Source organism: Tiliqua scincoides, chromosome 14 (genome assembly GCF_035046505.1).
Source record: "Tiliqua scincoides isolate rTilSci1 chromosome 14, rTilSci1.hap2, whole genome shotgun sequence".
In the NCBI taxonomy this organism is placed as follows: Eukaryota; Metazoa; Chordata; class Lepidosauria; order Squamata; family Scincidae; genus Tiliqua; species Tiliqua scincoides.
In genome coordinates, this window is record NC_089834.1 from 10,971,202 (window position 1) to 10,992,537 (window position 21,336).

At 43.9% G+C, this 21,336-nt stretch overlaps 1 protein-coding gene across 1 annotated transcript in view; it reads left to right on the forward strand.

Annotated features, from left to right (window-relative positions):
* LOC136634523 (mediator of RNA polymerase II transcription subunit 13-like) overlaps positions 1-21,336 on the forward strand; it is a 195,983-nt gene that overhangs the window by 163,170 nt on the left and 11,477 nt on the right. Inside the window, exons 18-25 of the mRNA XM_066610067.1 lie at positions 3,562-3,741; positions 4,160-4,383; positions 5,544-5,736; positions 7,874-8,327; positions 9,842-10,061; positions 14,673-14,861; positions 17,272-17,495; positions 18,642-18,784. Coding sequence (XP_066466164.1) covers positions 3,562-3,741; positions 4,160-4,383; positions 5,544-5,736; positions 7,874-8,327; positions 9,842-10,061; positions 14,673-14,861; positions 17,272-17,495; positions 18,642-18,784 — 1,827 coding nt within the window. The remainder of the gene's footprint in view (positions 1-3,561; positions 3,742-4,159; positions 4,384-5,543; positions 5,737-7,873; positions 8,328-9,841; positions 10,062-14,672; positions 14,862-17,271; positions 17,496-18,641; positions 18,785-21,336) is intronic.

Below are 21,336 nucleotides of genomic sequence, written 5' to 3' on the forward strand. Positions count from 1 at the left end.
GATATAGCAGGTCACAGTCACGAGAAGGCAGTCCGAATCAGTACACAAACCAGCAGCACGGCATGCAGAAACTCCACCACAACAACCCGCATCTTGGTGTCTGTGCTTGCCCCATATATACGGGGGCCAGCCAGCCAGAGTAGGGTGACCTCATAGTCACAAGACAGTCTTGTGACCCACTCTGATTGGCTGTCCAGTGGTGCATTGCACCACTCCACCATAGCCTATGTGACTATGCACACATCTCTCCCCAAGTCACGTGACTCCCACCTGCAACAGGTGCAGCTGATTGCTAATCACAAGCATATACAGTGCAGCTGTTCCTTTGCTGCATTTCACGCCAGGCCTGGACATCAAGGCCCCTCCTGCTGCATCCTGGCTTGCAACAATTCAGGGCCTGGGTTGCCAAAGGCCTGACAGTGTGGTTCCTCTGATCACTGTCGGGGTCTTAATTCACAGCAGTTTGCTGAGGGAATGAGGGTGTCCAGGTGGAGGCATTCTTTTTTGGCAAAGAAGGGCAGCCACTGGGAAGTTGTAGCTCAGTCATGCCATACTGCAAGGCTGGGACCTACCTTAAGTTGCCAACTTTGCAATGTGAGACTCAAGAGTCCAGCAGGCAAGAGGAGCGGGCAAGTCGATGACCACACAGTCCAGCAGCAGCTGTCTAGCTGGTGCTGCTGTTGCATCGTTCAGCCCCTTCCAGGCCAAATGGGAGGGGCAGAAGGTGGAATTGCAGCATCCTGCTTTTGTTTCAGAGAGAAAGAGGATGCAGAGTAGGAAGGCAGAGAGCAGAGGGGATATTGTAGCAGAGGAAGGTGGGTGGGGGACTGAGGGGGACCCACTGAAGATTGGAGACCTTGGCTGAAACAATCCCTCCAAAGCACAGCTCTTGGGTGGAACTTGATGCATGCAGGACTGTTAGCCGAGGCAGATTAGCAAGCTGTGTGGCCTAAGCCTCAGAACCAAGCTGTGTTGCATCCTTCTTCTGAGTCCAGACTCGCCTGTTGGGAGACCTCCTAATGTCAGGGGTTCTGCTTGATGGGGCTCTTGTTCTTTTTCAGCCCCTCACTCTCTTCATCAGCTCCTTTTGAAACTCCTGCAAGCTTCCAAAGCTGCTGGCAAGTGTCATTCTGGAGATTTCTGGGGCTTGGCAAGAAGCAACTACTTGTTGTGCTTGTAAATGTGCTGCATAGACTTGTATCTCTGGTCTGTAAATGCGTTGCATAGACATGTATCTCTGGCTCATAAGCAGCTTCCACTTCTCTGGCAAAAGCCTAGAGAGGCATGTAAAGCACATGCACAAAGGGGGCTGCAGTTCCGGTTGGTCTGTCACAGTTCCCCTACCAAGTGTGTCTGTACAATGCCCATGTTTGCAAGAACCTCCTTGCCTCATTCACACATTACATGTTTTAATATGTGCTTAAAACCTCTCATGAAGTGGTTCATGAGGTGCACTTCAATTGCTCTGAAACTATTAGATTTGCAGCACTCCTTTTAAAGTTTGTGTTCTTCAAAGTCCTAAATTAATTTAAATGGGTAACATTTGCTGCCTAGACTGTTTTAATTGCAGCTTAAATGAACTTAAAAGAAAAATTACTATTAGGAATATCTGGGATGGAGTGGGGAGGGGTCCCTCCAGTTCTGGTAATGATTGAGCTCCACAGATAAGTAGATTGTATTGTTACTACCACTTGCAAAGTTTCACCTTTGCGTGTCTTTCCTTGGAGGGCTGGCAGACGAGAGTGTGGTGTTATGTCCCATTTTAGAGTCCCAGAGAGAGCCTCATTGGGTGGCTTTGGGTAAATTAGCGTCTTGGCAGATTAGGGATTTAAATGCAGATCTGATCGATATCTTCCTCCAGTGTACCACACTTTGATTTTTTTTTCCCCCAAGGGAGAATCTTCCTTAATTTACAGTTATTGTGCATGCAAGCCTGATTTTATCAGTTGCAGTTCACTGAACCATTCCCATTTTCCCAAGTGTTGAAAGACTTTTTCTACAATCTTAAAATCTCACTCGAGCGTTTATCCGTGGAACAGAGTTAAATTAATAAAGTCAAACACCATGCAATTATTTAAAGGCAAAACTATTTATTAAAGGCAATTCTTAAAATTGCTCTTGAATACAAGAACATTTGTCCACAACAAGCTATTCTTTTACCAGTGCCTTAATGGCTTAGATTTTCATTCCCATGATTCATTGAGAGAAATATGGTTTCTCAAGATAGTTTTCTGTAGGACAGTGATATACAATCTTGGGAAAAATTTGATGTTCATGTGCAAGGGAAACAGTTCTCAACTTTTCAGTGTTTGTCAGTTCTTTAAAAAATATTGGAGACATTCTATAAAAGTGGTTAAAAAACAGAGCATCATGATTAACCCATTTCTTCCCAACCCACAGGTGTACACATTTGATCCTTGTTGCACATATTCAGTGTTGGGCAGAAATGGCTTAAATCTGGAATATAAAAGTCTTTGGGTGTAGAGCAGGAGTGCCCAAACCCCGGCCCTAGGGCCACTTGCAGCCCTCGAAGACTCCCAATCCGGCCCACGGGGACCCCCTAATCTCCAATGAGTCTCTGACACAACTGCTCTCAGAGTGAAGGCCAACAGTTCAACCTCTCGCATGAGCTGTGGTACGATGGCTCCTCCACTGCTTGCTGTTTCACATCTGTGATGCAGCACTGGCAGCAAAGGAAAGGCCAGCCTTGCTTTGTGCAAGGCCTTTTATAGACCATGAGCTATTGTGATAGAGATTTTAGAGGGTTAACTTATCTTCTCTAGTTTAAGAAAAATAACTGAAATTGGAGCCAAGAGAATGACTGTTGTTCCCCTCAGAAACAGGTTAGGAGTGTCAATATGTCAAAGTGACCCAAAGAGATCATGATTGGCAGAACATGTAGATCATAACTTTCCCAAAGGGAAAATTCCAGGATCTTGTATAACCAAAGTTGTGGGCCAGGAATATTTTGAGATGCAGGTCAGAATGACCTCCTAATTAGAGGTGGGACCATGCACCAAACCTGTCATAATATGCCCAGTAAGGAGGTGGAAATGACATACAGTGTCACATAGGTAACTTGTTTTTTTTATCTCACATTATTTAATGTAATTTTCTGGGTGTGGTTCTTTGAGAAACAGGATGGGAAACGAAGAGTGAACATTTGTATCCAAACTGAATCAGTTGGCTTGTGTAATTCACTTACTATGTAGAAATAAAGCCTCCAAACCCTTTTAAAAGGGTTTGTGACTGTTTGGCATTGTGTCAGTAACAGAATCTGAAAATCTTTCCAACAATTTTGCAAGACCTTCATTCATTCATGTAAGTTCCATCTCTAATATATTCATTTATTTAAATTTCAATTCAAATTTGAAATGTAAATTAATTCTTTTTTTTTCCTGACCCCCAACTTAGTGTCAGAGAGATGATTTGGCCCTCCTGCCAAAAAATTTGGACCCCTCTGGTGTAGAGCAAAGTTGAAAGGAGCTGTTGGGTAAAAGGAGATCTTGACGTCTGCCCCTCCCTCTCCCTCCCTGACTCCAGTTTCCTCTCTGTTTGCAGTGCTGGACATCAGCATGCTGTCTTCCCAGGATGTGGTGCGCATGCTTCTGTCTCTCCAGCCCTTCCTGCAGGATGCCATCCAGAAAAAACGGACAGGCAGGACCTGGGAAAACATCCAGCACGTCCAAGGACCCCTCACCTGGCAACAGTTCCATAAGATGGCAGGACGGGGTACCTACGGTACAGTACTACATTTCTATGTCGGATTAGCTGTGCCCCTTCCCATGGTGCACAGTCTCCAGATCAAGGAAGGATATGATATGTTGTATTCCTGAGGTGGGTTTCGGGAGTCAGTGTGCCATTATGGGATATAGGTGCTGGTGATGCTTATATAATGGCATTCCATGCAGCTATCATGGTGAACATTGTTCGCCCCGCCCAAAGGAAGAATTCAGTTTTCACAGTGACACAATTAGGGCTGTGTCAGTGGGAGGTGAACATCTGGTCTTGGAAGCATTTCCAGGGACAACTTCTAAACCTCAATAACCATTTTTTACTCTGCCCAAAACGACAGGCTCTTTCCAAACTAAGTAGCCCCAAGCATCTGACAGTCACTTCATAGTTGGAGTTCTCTAATTCCCTCTTCTTCTCGGTTCAGGTTCGGAGGAGTCCCCGGAGCCTCTCCCGATCCCTACTCTTTTGGTTGGCTACGACAAGGACTTCCTGACAATCTCTCCGTTCTCCTTGCCGTTTTGGGAGAGGCTGCTGCTGGACCCGTACGGGGGCCACCGGGACGTTGCCTACATCGTGTTGTGTCCCGAAAATGAGGCCTTGCTTGATGGAGCCAAAACTTTCTTCAGGGACTTGAGCGCCGTATACGAGGTTGGTAGTTCATGATCTTTTCCCCCATATTTTTAAGGAGTTATACCAAGCACTTGCCTTGGTTGCGTGCGTGTTTTGTTTTCTATACATCCAAGTCTGCATTGCCCAAACCTGTTATTAGCGAGCTAACCTGGCACGAGAAGAGGCATGGAACGGATGATTAAAGCAGCAAATTCTCATAGCAGAGAAGGTTGCTGTTGGTAACCACGTACCTGAAATAGTCTTTATTAAAAGATGCATGGTGTTTTGTTTTTTTTAAAGCCCACTGTTCAGGTATAAAGACTTCCAGTGGTGGCAAACGAGTAAATTGAACAAGAAATGAAACCATCATTTGAAACAAGTAAAAAAAAAATTTAAAAAACAGAACACGTAGCACTTAAAAAATAAACTAAAATCAGCCACCCAGTGCCTGGCAAAATAAGTCTGTCTTTGTCACCTGCTTAAAGACCAGTAAGGGGAAAGTCATCTGATGGGACCATTCAGGGGAAGAAGGGGAATTGCACTGTCATGACACGGCTGTAGAAAATGTCTTGGAAAAACCTGCTGATATGGATCACCGGCAAAATACTTTTTCAACTTTATTATTCATGCCAGCCACGTTCCTCACTGGGGGTGCCTTTCCATTTACACCCCCACCTTGTTCTCAGAGGAATTTACCTGTTTGTACAGCCCATGACCGAAGTAATATTTTCACTATCCACTAGGATGCAGTAACGTGTAAGGAAAGAGATGAAGTGTGTAATAGGAACTGGGCCAGTATTTCCCTTTGCAGATCCGTTGCCGGGGGCAGTGGTGGGGTGGGGAAGCGAAGTTCCTTAGTAATTTGCTTGATCCTTTAGCGTGCAAACCAGAGAGGGTTTGGACAGCCCGACTCCCACTGAAAGTAATGGCAGCTGGCACTCTGGCTGCTCTTAAGTCCCACAGAAATGGTTTCCCTTTGTGCCCATAGATTCTGAGAGGCAACGTGTCCTTTATGGTGTTTGCTTAATTGTAAACAAAGCGAAAACTGGATTTTCTGCTTTTGTAGCTAATGAAAAATCCAATTTGATTCTGGGTGCATGTTGGGACTTCGGGGCATGCCTGGGCATAACTGATCTGTGGGTGTATATTTTGCTGCTGCAATTCAACTTTCCCTCCTTGTGCTCATCCCCCTCCCCCAGATGTGTCGGCTTGGCCAACATAAACCAATCTGCAAAGTGCTGCACGATGGAATCATGCGAGTGGGCAAAACGGTGGCCCAGAAGCTGGCAGATGAGCTTGTGAGCGACTGGTTTAATCCACCCTGGGGCAGTGAAGACTGTGACAATCATTCCAGGCTCAAACTGTACGCGCAAGTCTGTCGTCACCATCTAGGTAAGCAGAGACAGGCCAGGGCAGAAGTGGCTTTCGGTGGGTGGTTTTTCTACCCAACACGTCTTCTTTGTTTGAATGCAGAGTACACCTTGCAGGCTTCCCATGGGCTTGTCTCTTCTAAGTGAATATGTTTACATAATAGGCTTATAGTAAGTTTGTTGAGGACATCCGTGTGGTTTAGGAACAAAACAACAGCCCTAATGGATAGGTTCTAAGGTCTGCCTGTCCAGCATCCTGCTACATTTTTCTGGAAAACTTACCAGTAGGGTGTCTAAGCTTCAATCTCCCTTCATCCACAGCACCTCATTTCTCTGAGTTATATAGGTGGGGCCTCCATCCGTGAATTCGGCATCTGTGGATTTGCCCCACCATGAATGCTGGACCCTTGGATTGCCCTCCCTGCCAGACTTCCCAGATGTGACCAGCAGAGGGTCCAGGAACAGAACCTCAGTGGGTGAAGAGGTTCCACCTGTACTGCCCTTTCTCATGGAAGTTCTAGATATCTTTAAGGGCTATTAACTTTTTAAGCTATTTCTGCCCAGCGCTGCATATACACAACAGCGATCATATGTGTACACTTGTGGGCTGGGCAGGAATGGGTTAAACAACTGGATTTATCTGTTCCCTTTTTTAAAGCAATCTAAGCATAGGTTAAGAAAGTTGAAGGGATTTCCCATAAATGCCTGGTGCAGCTTCATCTCTGCAAACTCCCCCCATCGTTTCAACCAGCCTTGCATTTGCTGCCCATGCTTTATGCAACAGATGAAAAAGGATGTGCCTGTAGTATGACATTATCTGTCTCCGCAGCCAGGCTTGTACCTGGACAAATGGTTACGATGTTTAGTCTAAACTAGTCTGTTTATGCACTAGTCTGGGGTGTGTATTGAACAATTTACATTCTTGATTTTTTGTTTGCTTGTTTTATTTTGATTCTGTGGTCGTATTGCTGACTTCTCTGCCGTGTGGCCCTTTGAATTCTGGGGCACTTAACTAATTGTCATGTTAGACCTGACATCAGAATTTTTCTGTTTCATATGCAAGTAGTTTCAGACCAATGTTTTTGATTGATTGTGCCCTAGGAGAAGATATGACATTATCCTGAGTCAAGCACTATAGTAAGAATATTTTCATGTGTGGTTGGATATATGGTCTGTTTTAGTTTTCCTTCATGCACCAGCTTAGTTGAGATGTTAAATGCTGGAGGAGAGAGTGCAAAATGTGTAGATTTGAGAGTACATGGTTTTACGTAGAGCAATCTGAAGTCATTTGAGGCAGGGAACTGAACACATGGAGTCTCTATAGAATTATATGGAGATCCTGGACAGAACCTGTGAGGTCATATGTTGTCGGCCCCAAACTAGAGCATTCTTAATGTATTAGGTAACCCCTCACCTGCCAATCTGTGCAATAATATTCACTTTTCCCTCTTGTGAATCTCATGTAATTTGTATACTGTGATTCTGTGATACTCAAAGCCGCTTACAGTGTCAAACCCCCCAAATCAAGAAGAACATGATGCATCAATAAAAAGTGCACAACAATTTGGGGGGGGGGGGTGGGAATAAATGCTTCAAATAATTCAGAGTCAGGCTTCAAGGTAGTGGGTTCTGCCCACTTGCTTTTGGCTGGTGGACTGACTGTGTGCTGCAAAGTGGCAAGGGGTTCCAGGGGCTGTGAGGCCAGGCAGTCCTGTTCTTTTGTTTCACTCCAGAGCAGCCACCGGCAGGTCTGGAGTTCTCTATGCAGAGGCAAGAACAGCCCACTGGAACGGAATCCTCAAATAGCACCAACTGTGACCTAGTTCCAGGAGTTCTCTTGCAAAATTAAGTGTCGCATTACAGATGCACAGCTTCTCTCCCCCCCCCCACCCCCCGGCAGCTCAAACCAGCAATACAAAATTGGCTTCTGTGTGTATTCACATACACATTCCTGTATCGCTGCAGCAGCTCTGCAAAATGCACAAGAGTCTCAGTGAAGTATTTGTCACGGCCCCAATTGTCTACCTGCTGCTATTTTGAAAGATTAGGCTGTATGTTGTGTCCTGTCCCATCCCCCCAAAGACTTTTTCTTCAGGCAGTTGTGATCCTTGGCTGTGATCTCGTCTTACTCCATTGTGTTTTTTTCTTTTCTTTTCCAGCACCTTATTTAGCCACTTTGCAGCTCGATAGTAGCCTGCTGGTGCCACCCAAGCATCAGACATCACCATCCCCGCCAGCAAGCCAGGAACAATCTCTGTCTGGAAATGCAGCCTCTGCACCCTCCAACCCCACCTGCATTGCCGCGCCCGGAGCTCCCCCAGCTGGCAGTTCCTTCACTTCCACCCCCAATGGTGGAACCACAAACCTCCCGACAGGCAGCAGCTCGGCCTCTGGATCCACCGTGCCCCAGCTATCAGCCGCAGCCTCCACCGCCCCCAGTATTAACCAGACAAGCACTACCTCCTCTTCAGGGTTCAGCAGTGGCTTGCCTCAAGGCCAGAACCCGATCCCAGGGGACAGTTCCACAGAGAGACCCCAAGGAAGCACAGTCTCAGGAGGAGACACAGAGTCGGGGCATAACTCATCTCAACAGCAGCAAGAGGGACAGGAAAGGTAGGTCCGGCAACTGTGTACGGTACAGGTGTACAGGAGATTTTCCTTCCAGAATATTGGGGTAATGTGTTTGTGTGATCATTAACATTTACATAGTTTTTAAAAAATCCACATACAACCAAATTGTAACCCAAATTACGATATCCATAACTTCATACATTTAACATGTGTTAACTCCTCCTCAACCAATTAAGAAAAGTACAAACAGGAGAAAACAGATACTTCTGTACTTTTTACAGAAGTTTAATAGACTTTAATACTGTAGATCAGTGCTTCTCAACTTTGTCCCCCGCCGTTCCACTTTGCACGGTCCAATGGAAGTACCAGCGGAAGTAACTGGTAATGATGTCATCACTAGTTACTTCCAGATTTGGAGGCCAGACGCCGTGCAGCAAACACTGGTAAGAGGCTCTGGGCAGACGGGAGTAGTTTTTCAAGTGCATGAAAAATGCATGCTGGAGTTCTGCCCATTGAGCCAGCCTCCTACCTGTTTGTTGCATTGTTGGTTTCACTGCCAGGTGGCAGGGATCTGGGGCTTTTGCAAGGACCACTGGACGCCATCTCAAGTACCACCAGTGGTACGAGTACCACTGGTTGAGAAGCAGTGCTGTCAATGGATGTATCTTACGCTGTATTTGATTATTTCAAAATGGAAGAACTTCATTCTTTATGTAAGTTGATCCACTACCTGTTGACCTTCCCTTGCCCTTATCTAGTGGGTTAATTTTCTGAATACTATGGCCTGGAGGTAGAATAACAATTCTGACGTGGTTGAAGGATTCACCCTTTCCCACCTCCATGGTTACCAGCTGTCCTAGTTGCTATCGAAGGATGTGTTATTGTCTTCAGTTTCTCTGGTAGGACAAGCAATTTTGTGTAACAAACTATGATAGCCAAAGGGTCTATTGGTATTTCCTATCTGCCTGGTCATTTTCTTGATTTTCTTTCAGCACCCATGTACTCTTATATCTTAGAACAGGTCTTGTCAACATTTCAGATTGCCGGCCCCAACATGTCTGTACCTTCAACACACATTGCTGAGCAAACCCAACCGAGCCAAAGTGCAGAGCCAAAAACACTGGTCGCAATCCACTGTGTGAATTCAGAATTAGTTAATTACACTTGCTTGAACCCACTGATTTCAGTGAGCTTAAATATGCTAAGGTCTTTGTTGGATGATGGTCTGTTGTCTTTATGTTTACGTTGCGGTCCACCTCTAGGCTTTAGGATAGACCAAAATAACAAGATTAAGCACAGCTTTATAATTGTATAATTATCAGAATTCTTTATTGCTATGCCTTGAGAAATCCCCTTTGAGCAAGACCATACTCTTTCTTGGGATGCTTTTTCATCACTTACTCCAGCCTTCTTGGCTTAAGTCATATCTGCCGAACGTTGCATTTATGCAATATAAATCAAATGTTTACACCTGTGGGCTGAGCAGAAATGGGTTTAATGTCCACATCTGTCACCTCCTAGTAAACTTGCACACAACGTGCCCTTTTCTGTTCCAGTTCCACTGAGAGGGAGAGGATAGGAATTCCCACAGAGCCCGAGTCGGCGGATAGCCATGCCTACCCACCTGCTGTCGTCATCTATATGGTGGATCCTTTTACTTATACGGCAGACGAGGAATCTGCTTCTGCCAACTTTTGGCTCCTGAGTTTGATGCGATGCTACACCGAGATGCTGAGTAATTTGCCGGAGAACATGAGGAGTTCTTTCATTCTCCAGGTAAGTGCTTCCACCAGAGTTGCAGAAGGGCATGAAATTGGGGGGTGGAAGGGAGTCACACAGTGGCTTCAGTTACCTGGGGGGGGGGGGAATCTGTGTCGACAGGGACGTTGTGTCAAGCACCAGTCTTGCTGGCTCTTAATGTGCCGGGTTTGCATCCGTGCGCCTGCAGTTTGGTTTTTCCAAGCACATGGCTTCTTGCCACTGGAAGTCATGGCAGCTCTTATTTTTTAATAAACTATAATAAACATAAAATACATAAACATATACATAAACAATACTCTAATGGTGTAGCAAGAGCGAAGCCAAAAAATTCCTACTACTTATATTTTAGATACATAAAGTCTAAACATTAACAAATGTTAGTCTATATTATTATTTAATCCTTTAAAACCAATCTTCAAATCCATAATACATTAAATTATTATTTTCTCTCTGTTTCAAAAAGTCAGTAATTGGTTTCCAATTTTTCAAGAAGTTTTTTGTTGAGTTCTCCTTAAGTAAAGTTGTGAGTTTGTCCATCTCTGCAAAGTTGCTAAGTTTTGTCCACCATTCTTCTATCGAGGGTATGTTTATAGTCTTCCAATATTGAGCACAGAGTATTCTGGCAGCGCTTATCATATACAAAAATTTCATTTTTTTCTTTCCACGTATTCATCTGCCATACCTAATAAAAATACTTCTGGTTTCAACTGTATATTTGTTCTTAAGATCAACTGTATCTGTGCATGAATTTGTAACCAATATTTTTTTTACTTTTGAACACGTCCACCACATGTGGTAAAAGGTTCCCTCTTGTTTCTTACATTTCCAACAACTATTGGACATACTTTCATACATTTTGGCTAGTTTACTTGTTGTCACATACCATTTATAAATCATCTTATATATGTTTTCCTTAATGTTAACATTCAGAGTAAATTTTATCTGTTTTATCCATAGTTTCTCCCATCTGTCCATTGAGAGTTCATGGCCCACATTTTTTGCCCACTGGATCATGCATTCTTTGACCTGTTCATGTTCTGTTTCAAATTTCAAAAGCAATTTATATATTTTAGATATTATTTGCTCATCTGATCTTAGTTGTTTCTCCAAAGTTGTTCTCCCTCTTCAAAGTAATATAATTTTTTATCAGTTTTAAATCTTTCTAATAATTGTAGATACGTAAACCATTGGCAGCCAAAACCCTCTGCAATCAATTCTTCTCTAGACTTCAACATACATTGACCTTGGTTAAAATTCAATATATTCTTATACAATAATCATTTGTCTCTTTGTGCTATTCCCAAACCAAAATGTGCTTCTTGTGGTGAGGTTGAGAGTGGAATTTTGTTATAAAACCTTTTCTTATAATGATTCCATATCTTCCACAGTGCATGTCTAACATAATGATTCTTAAATTCCATATTCACTTTCAACTTATCATACCAAAGATATCCGTGCCAACCAAAACTTAAATCATATCCTTCTTTCAACCATTTTTTATTTCGCAGCAATATCCATTCTTTAAGCCACAGAAAACAACATGATGCATAATAAGTCTTCAGGTCTGGCAGTCCTAAACTTTCTTTTGCATCTTGCAAAATCTTAAATTTCACTCTCGGTTTTTTCCCTTGCCATATAAAACCTGTCACATCTTTCTGCCACTCTTTATAAGGTTTATCAGAGAGTAATATTGGTATATTCTGGAAAAGAAAAAAGCATTTTCGGTAATTTTGATATCCTTCCCAAAAAAGATAATTTCAACCTTTCCCATCTTGCAAAATCTTTTCTGATTTCACACCAAAATTTAACATTATTATTTTGAAATAACATACAGTTCATGTTTGTCAAAATAATACCTAAATACTTAATCTTTTTTTCCACTTTGAACTTGGTCTTATTCATCAACTTCGATTGGTCTTGTATATTCATATTTTTAGATAAAATTTTAGTTTTCTGTTTATTTATCTTTAATCCTGCTAATGATTCAGACTTCTTCAACTTAACCATCAACTACTCGATGTCTTGACTGAGGCAAAGAGGCAAAGAAGGAAGGCCCAAAGCCAGGGAGACAGACCAGGGACAGACTGCACTTGCTCCCAGTGTGGAAGGGATTGTCACTCCTGAATTGGCCTTTTCAGCCACACTAGATGCTGTTCCAGAACCACCATTCAGAGTGCGATACCATAGTCTTTCGAGACTGAAGGTTGCCAACAACAAACTCGATGTCTTTTAAAGGTTTTTCTAAGATCAAAACCATATCATCTGCAAATGCTCTTAATTTGAAGCATTCATTTTTAATCTTTGCGCCTTGTAGTCTTTCATCTTGTCTGATATCTCTACACAACACTTGTAGGGCAAGGGGACATCCTTGTCATGTTCCCCTTTGGATCTCAAACACTGTTGATAGTTCTCCATTTACCACTACCTGCATAGTTTGTGATGTGTAGATTGACTTTATTCATTGAATAAAATTCCCTCCAAAATTCATCTTCTCTAAGACAGTAATCAAGAAAGTCCAGCTCAAATTGTCAAATGCCTTCTCAAAGTCTAAAAAAATCAATGCTAATTGTTTCTCTATTCTTTTATCATAGTACTCCAACAAATCCAATACTATTCTGATATTATCACTCGTATCTTTTTGGTAAAAAACCACATTGATCTTCATGTATAAGATTTTGTGATATCATCTTTTCTAGTTGCTAAAATTGCTGTAAATATTTTACAATCTTTATTCAACAAGGAAATAGGTCTGTAATTTTTTATGTCCATCAAATCCTGTCCTTCTTTAGGAATCAAAGTTATATTTGCTGCTTTCCATGAATCTGGCATTTTCCCAGTCTGCAAAATATCATTCATCGTGTTAAGCAATGGTTCTTCTAAACATTTATAAAATCTACCTGTTAGGCCATCTTGACCTGAAGCTTTATCTGTATTAATCTTCTTTATTGCCTCTACAACTTCACATGGAGTTATTCATTTTCCTTTGTTCTTCAGACATTTTTGGTAAATTTTGTTTATCCAAGTAGCTCTTTACTTTTACTTGATCTATTTTCTGACCTTTGTATAAATTAGCATAATAATTTGTAATTATTTTTTTATATCCACCTGATCAGTATAAATTTTTCCTGCCTCCTGCAATTTTAAAATTACTCTTTTTTCTCTCCTTCCTCAGTTTGTAAGCCAACCATTTTCCTGGTTTGTTGGCATGCTCAAAATATCTTTGTTTAACAAACTTTAATTTAATTTCCATTTGATTCACCGTCATCAAAGATAGTTGATGCTGTAAAGCTTTTATTTGCTGTACTATTTTTTTTTATCTCCTGGAACTTCTATTAGCTCATATTCTTTCTTTTTAATTTCCTCTTCAATTTTCTGAAACTTCCTTTGTCTCTTTTTTCCATTCTATACTTTTCTAAATAAAGTATCTTCTCATAAAGGCTTTACTAGCCACCCAAACTGTTCTCATTTCTGTTCCCTTGTTTAAATTCAGATAAAAAAATTCCCTTAATTTCTGCTTGGCATCCTTTATTATGATCTCTTTTTGTAACAACAAAGTCATGGCAGCTCTTGAAATGAAAGTAACAGCGTGTTTCAAGCACAACACATTCTCTTCTTGAATCTTCCTGGAAGCAGAGTTTGTACAAATACCTTGGGAACAATGCACCTTTTCAAGCTTATTGTGGCCTTGCAGTGGAAGTTAAATTTATGTTGATAGCAGCGCTTTTATGGAACCGCTCACACAGTAGTCTTGCAGAATTCTTCTTCTTCTTATCATGTGATCTTGAGCTCTTCCTATTTACTTTGTGAGTGCAACTGTTACAGAGAGCCATGTCTGTCATCTCCATGTCAAGGGAATGTGCAGAAGCCCCCAGAAAACATTGGCAGTGTCTTTGAGCCACATGGTGCTGAATTTGTGGAGGACCAACCATATCCAAGAGGTCTCTTACTGTGGCACGCCTTCAGTTCAGGGTTTATTCCAGTGGTTCCCAAACTGTGAGCCATGGCTCCCTGGGGAGCCATGAAAGCCAATCAGTGCAGCCACGGAATCCTCGCGAAAGACCCACCACCCTATACAACATAGGATTGTAGATCTAATGGGGAACCACAGCCAATGGCTCAGCAGGTGAAGGGAGCCGCCATTCGAAAATGTTTGGGAACTACTGGTTTATTCTCTCGAGGCTTTGATATTACATAAGGAGAGGGTCCTGTAGCTCTTGGTGAAGCATCTTCTTTGCATGCAGTAGTTCCAGGCATCTCTGTGTAGGACTGTCCAAACCCTGGAAAGTCTCTGCCCCACTGGACCACTGGGAATCAGTAAAAGCAAGGTGTGCATGCTTGTGAGGAGTCCAAGTTCAGTGGTCCAAAATCACCTGTACATCTGGAAGATCCCATGTTCAGCCCTGATATCTGCAGGTAGGGGATATCCCAGATATCCCTGGCTTGAAACCCTGGGGTGCCATTGCCAGTCATTGTTCTGGCCTAGATAGATCAGCCTGGTGTAATCCAGGCTGGCTGGCCACAGTTCAGACGGGAAATGTATGGGCACACCTTAACTACGTAACGTGTGAGAGGGTGCTGTTGAACTCACTGACTTTCTAATCCTGGCTGCTCTGTTTCTCTGTCTAGATCGTGCCTTGCCAATACATGCTGCAGACCATGAAGGACGAACAGGTCTTTTATATTCAGCACTTGAAGTCTCTGGCATTTTCTGTCTACTGCCAGTGCAGGCGACCGCTGCCCACTCAGATTCACATCAAGTCTCTCACTGGTTTTGGGCCGGCCGCCAGCATCGAGATGACTCTCAAGAACCCAGAGGCAAGTGTGTTAACGGTAGAATTTCACACACACCCCAATCCATCCCCCAGGAAAAACAGATGGGTTTAAGTACTGAGTCGCTGCCTTGGTCTCAAGTTACCGTGACGAGCAGACAGAAGCAAGTGGCCCTGTGCAACACATGCTTCAAATCTGATCTTGAGAAACCCAAACCGAGGAGTGTCTGGGGCCACCAAACCTGTTTCCTTTTGTGAAACATGTTAACTTCATAGTCGGATTTGCCAAGATCATTGGGAAGGTAGAAATATTGACTATGAAGGATAGTTACCTACCTTTCCAAGTGCTGCTAAAGCCTTAAAGCTATTATCTCAGATGGGGCACACACACAGATGACTCCATTTAGTTCATCCCCTCCTTGCTGGCTTTAAGTCAGTAGAAATTCCACCCAGAACAACTAGCAGTAAGCTTTGCCTGAGCAAAACCTCTGCTTTAGCAGCTAACATAGCCCATGATCTTTCAAAAAAGAAAGTGGTCCTTCAAAAGCTGAGGTTGGTGGGTGTGCATCCAGTGGGGGGGACTTTGCTGATCCCTTTGGGAGTGCACAAAGAACTGCCTGTTCTGGGATAAGTCTGCCCAGCTCATGCAATCCTCATCAAGAATCACAAGGGCAGGGTTTCCCAAAGCATGCGTTGCAACGCCTTAGGACAGAGGAGTCCAAAGTTTTTGGCAGGAGGGCCACATCATCCCTCTGACACTGTGATGGGGGCCAGGAAAAAAAGAATTAATTATATGAATGAATGAATGAAGGTCTTGCAATAGCTCAAGGCCTATAAAAGGCCTGGCACAAAGCAAGGCCACTCTTTCCTTCACTGCCACTGCTGCACCACAGATGTGAAACAGCAAGCAATGGAGGGAGCCCTCATTCCACAGCTCACGCGAGAGGTCAAACAGCTGCCTTCATGCTGAGATCAGTTGTATCGGGCCAGCGCAGGCTCCAACAAATCTCCAGAGGGCCAGAGGTTCATTGCAGACTGGGGGTTCCTTGAGGGCCACATTGGGAGTCCTCGAGGGCTGCAAGTGGCCCCAGGGCTGGGGTTTGGGCACCCCTGCCTTAGGACATTGCGGCACACTCACAGGGGTGCCATGGGATGTCCCCGGAAGCCACTCCTACTTGTTCTCTCGGGTGCCACCATCTTGGATCTTGCAAAATCTTGCAAGATTTGGGCAATGCTACCTTGGGGGGTCTTGTGAGATTCCACGAGATCCAACATGGTGGCACTCAGCTGAGTACAGAAGAAGAGACCACAGGGGTGTCATGACCCAGGTAAGATTGGGAACCACTGACAAAAGGGGCTTGCAACTCGAATTTTAAACGGTAACTTGTTTATGTCACCATACACTTTGTGGACTGTATTCTTTAAGGTGCAACAAGACCCGTGTTTGCTACACCAGGCTAATACTGCATGATCTTCAACTGGTATCCTCTTCATATTAGGTTATTAGTTTTAGCTGCCACTCAGAATCCTTCTCCAGCGGAGTAGCTGTGTTAATCTGTTGCAGCAAAACCCACCAAGGGTCTTATCGCACCTTTTAAAGATGAATGAATTTATCTCAGCGCTAACTTTTGTGGGCTGCACCTCATAAGAAGCTCGAATCTCCGGTTGCCCAGGACTGCAGACCAGAAGGGGAAGCTTCCTCTGACATCTGCCATCAGCCAACAAGCTCTTTGGCTGCTTGTTTTGTATTATGTTATAAGCCTTCCTGGGGATTATATTGATGGGAAGGCAAGGAATAACTCTGAATATAAATTTAGGAGAAAATATAGGATCTCACTGGATATCGTAGAGAATGTTAGAGTCAAACTTAAAACACGGTGCCCAAAACTGGGATGCAATATTCACCTGGGATCCAGGTGAAGTCTGATTAGTGTGTTAGAAAACGGAGTTGTTGCTTCTCATGATCTTGTGTGTTAGATGAAGGGCAGATGCATTCAAACCCTGAGCATCTGGTGATCTCTGCTTCAGCAGCAGCTCTGACTTGGTGCTGAAGTGCATAATGTTTGCATGCTGCAGTAGACCTGCTGTCATGATTGTAGTATGGTGGCATACAAAGCAAGCTAATACCGGCACCTAAAGCTCGCTTCCTGCAAATGGCTTGCTTTGTTGACAGCTGCTAGCCGTGCGACCTCCAGGTGTCTCTGAATAGCAGTTGCAGGAAAGCAATGGTAGGAGAGGGGTCTGCCTCCGTCTCCTGCCTGTGGACCTCTTGGAGTCCCCTGATAGCTGCTGTGGGAAATGTTGGACTAGAAAGGCCTTCGCCCTGATCCATCAGGGCTGCTCTTAGGTTTTTTTTAACAGCTCTGCCCTAAAGATCACCGCTTAACTTTCTGCACCTAGCGCTAATTGGTCTTGTATATATTTTTATATCTGCATGGGATGCTCTGTGTTTACAGCGGCCCAGCCCTATACAGCTGTACTCCCCACCATTCATCCTGGCGCCCATCAAGGACAAGCAGACGGAGCTGGGGGAGACTTTTGGAGAGGCCAGTCAGAAGTACAATGTGCTGTTTGTCGGGTACTGTTTGTCGCACGACCAGCGCTGGCTCCTGGCCTCTTGCACCGACCTGCACGGCGAGTTGTTGGAGACCTGCATTGTCAACATTGATTTACCAAACAGGTAGGGTAGAAGACAAGGTGTCTTTGTAGCTCATTGGTGGAACGCGTGCTTGGCGTAAGTTGGGTCTCTGGCAGCTCAGGGAGATGTTTCTCTGCCTAAGACCCAAGATAGCTACTGCCAGCCAGAATAGACAGCACAGGGCCAGATTATGTTTAAGTATGATTAAGTATCAATATGATGCAACTTTCTCTTGAAGACCTGCTGTCTGACACATGTTTCTGTCCTCACGCTGTGTTCTTTGTTGGAAGCTTTGCCATAAATCCTGCTTCTCGGTGAAGTTCAGTTGATGGGAACAAAGGAAAGGGGCTCTTTGGAAGCAACAACGTAGCTTTCACACTCTCTTCATCAGGAGACCCAAGTGTCTCAGTCACTAGCCTTTCTTAAAACATCTCATGAAAACCCACTCCTTTCATCTGGTCTCCAGCTTTTGTCATGTTTTTATGGATCTCCAATGCTTTCTGAGCTTCATTTTTTTTTTAACACATGTAGTTTTGCATTTTAAAATGTTTTAATTATTTGGTATCTATATTTGTCACCTGCCACCCTGGTGGCCGCTGTAGAGGCAGAACAATAGCATTGAAATTGCCAGGTAATGCATCTGACTATAGAGAGGTGCCTAGTTCATTGTGTTGAACTCAGCACAATATGGCCATTGGAGTGATTGTTTCGACATTATGTATGGCCTTTCACACTGTCATTGTTAAAGCAATAATGATAAGCGTTGTTGGTTCTTCAGTTTAAAAAAAAAAATATCCTGAACCAAAATGTTAACTTCTTAAAAGTAGCTTGATACAGCAGTTTCCCGCTGTGGCTGTAATGGTTATAACAAATATATGACATTGAAAGAGCACTTTGGACTATTTAAAATATTTATTGCAGTAACAATAGCCAGATAAGAGAGTTCAATATTAGCAACCCATTGCGGGTGGGATGGTTAGGTCAATGGCTTCTGTGGGGCTAACTAGTGAGTTAATGACTGAGATGTGCTGGATCACAAGTCATTCTGTAATGCAAACTGTCTTCTTGGTCAGGTGCCATTGGAAAAAGGTAACTGAGCATCTGAATCTCCGGGGATGGGGCTTTTGTAGTGCAGTAACTGAATAACCAGAGTGTCCTTTGCTCACTCTCTCTCTCTCTTCTCCATAGATCCAGGAGGTGCAAAGTATCCGCCCGTAAAATTGGCTTGCAGAAGCTTTGGGAATGGTGCATTGGGATTGTCCAGATGACCTCACTGCCCTGGAGAGTTGTAATTGGACGCCTTGGGAGACTCGGGCACGGGGAGCTGAAAGGTACACACCGCTTCATGGCCTTGACCACGTTGTCAAACCCAGCTTGCTCCTTTCCTTTCATGGTCTGCCAAGCATGTCTATAGGTACTGACTCAGGGGGCAGAGTGGAGAGTGGTGATCGTGTTTCTTTGACATGCCTTGGTGACAGTCCTCTTGATCCTCTGCATTCTTAGGTATTTGTGGGCTTCCAGTACCAGAAATCATACTGTTCTTCCTTCATGGTATCGGCAAAGCAGCAGTGAAACTAAATCTTCCTGTTCCCAACTTGCAAGGTCCGAGGTGTCTCATTTTGCCCAATCTGCATCAGGCATTGGGGCATTGTTTGTTTTTGAACAGTGCTCTGGTGCCCAAAGGAAAAGATTGAGCAGCGAGTCCATTCTCTTGGAAGCATCCCTGCAGGCTGTCGGGCCAGCCTTTTCTGAAAGTCTTCCAAAAGGAGGAGAGACTCAGCTTCCCTTAGACAGCCTCTGTGGCTGCAGGGCTCCTGAGTCAGAAACTTTTCTTAATACATTGCTTCAGGCCTTAGCCAGATGGAAACAAAAGGTTCACAGTAGTCCTGAATCAGAATTGCTTATTTCCCAATTGCACTTGGAAACTCCACCTTCTCTTCACAAGATCATGTCTGTTTCCTGATGTTGAGATCTGGCCCATTTTTAGATCTTTGGGACATGACTTCCTGTATAAGGGGCAAGAAGCAGCCCAGGGGCTGGTTTTTAAGCCACCAGGTGTCAATAACCACCAAGTTTCTTGAGAGCTACAAGAACCTATGAAACCCACGACAACAGCTTTTGACTAAAGCATCCTAGGGCACTGGCTCCATCAAGAGGACACTACTGACATTGCAGTAGTGTGTGTCTGTCTTTTTTCTAAGTGGATCTCAATTCACCGAGTATCATGCAGAATGGATGTAACCTTAAGAAATGAGTAGTTATTTTTGACCTGAAGTCAAGTCCCTTAGCTGTTAGAATCCCTTAAGATCAGACAGTTTCCAATTCATTTTTCCATCAAAACAGGGCCTTTATTTGCTGTGCTCTGAGGTAGTGTAACAAATGAAAAAGCGATCCCATCCTAAAAGAACTGGAACCCCTAAAAGGTGGCAAAGCCCCCAGACCCTTTACAAAGTGGAGTGAAGTGATTTCAGCTGGACCTGCAAATCCTGTTCACGCTGACCTGAGAATAAATTCAGTTGAACTCATTGGGACTGACTTCTGAACGGACATAGGTATGAGTGCAGCATAAGGCAAAGAAGTAGAAGAGACTGATTTTTGTTTGCTTAGCCATTTGTTTAACCATCTTCTGCATCAGGTCCTTGTACAGTATAAAAGCAGTGACTCCTCATTTTGTGCCTTACGCATGCACTTGGTTTTGGTCTCTAGTATGTTCCAACTTTCAGCATTTCAAATGAGGTAGTTCATCACCGAGGGTCCTTCTTGAGGTCTTGGTTTGCCCACCGCTCTTCCATCGGGGGGAGGAGGTAACTCCTGGTTTCAGAAGTAGACTACCTCAGAATGCCAGGTGCAAGAGGGTGGCAACAGGTTACAGGACTCTTGTCTTGTGTGCTCTGGAGGCATCTGGGGGGACGCACTGTGAGATACAGGAAGCTGAACTAGATGGGCCTTTGGCCTGATCCAGTGGGGCTCTTAGAATCGAATGTGACCTTAGTTTCTTGAATTGGAGAGTAATGACATAACCTAAGCAGTATGTTACAGCTGCCCTGTAGTGCTAAGGGTGAAGTACATGTCTTTGTGGACTTAAAAGCAATCTCAAATGCAGTAGCTTTAAGGCAAAAAAATAAAATAAAATAAAATCCAGAAAGTGATGCCTGCTCTTTTTCTTCTACGAAAATCAACACGCAATTGTGCATTTTCTATTAGTAAATGTAAAATAGAGACCAGTCCTAAAGTGGCGACAGGGGGACAGCAGTTCATTTGGTTTCAGTACCGGCTTGCTGGAGTGGGGTGAAAATCAGGAACAGATTGAGAATAGAGTTTCCTCCGTATCTCCTTTCCTTCAACTTGCATCTGGATTTGTCTGCCCCTCTACTCACGAGGCATTTCTTGGGAACAGTGTTGGCTGCCTGGGCCCCTGACCATCTTGGTTTGGTTAGGCAGGAATCTGTGGCACCAGGATACCGTTGCTGCGACTGGCTGAGTTCAGACCTGTCTGCCTCTTGATTCTCTTGCACAGCTCTGTGATCTTGTCTGTTTTGAATTTGGGGAGCTTGCCTTGCCTTGGAATCCATCATGTCAGGCCCTTGGTTTAGAAATTCGCTAATCCAGTGAAAGCTGTTTTGTTGCTGCCAGGTCAGCAAAATACCACATTGGCATCTTAATAATTAGGACAGCAAACATTGCCTTTCTGGGCGGTTGGGGTAAGCTTTGGGCACACCGTGAGCGAAGGGGCAGAAATCTAGGCATCTTCACCTGTTTCAGTCATTTCTGAGCCAAGAGTTGGGCTGAAGTGTTCTGTCGCGTAGTGTTGGACCCAGAATTCGCTGTCCTGAAGTGGGTTGTGACTCAGCAAGTAACTTTTGACAGGCTTGAATGGGGGAGC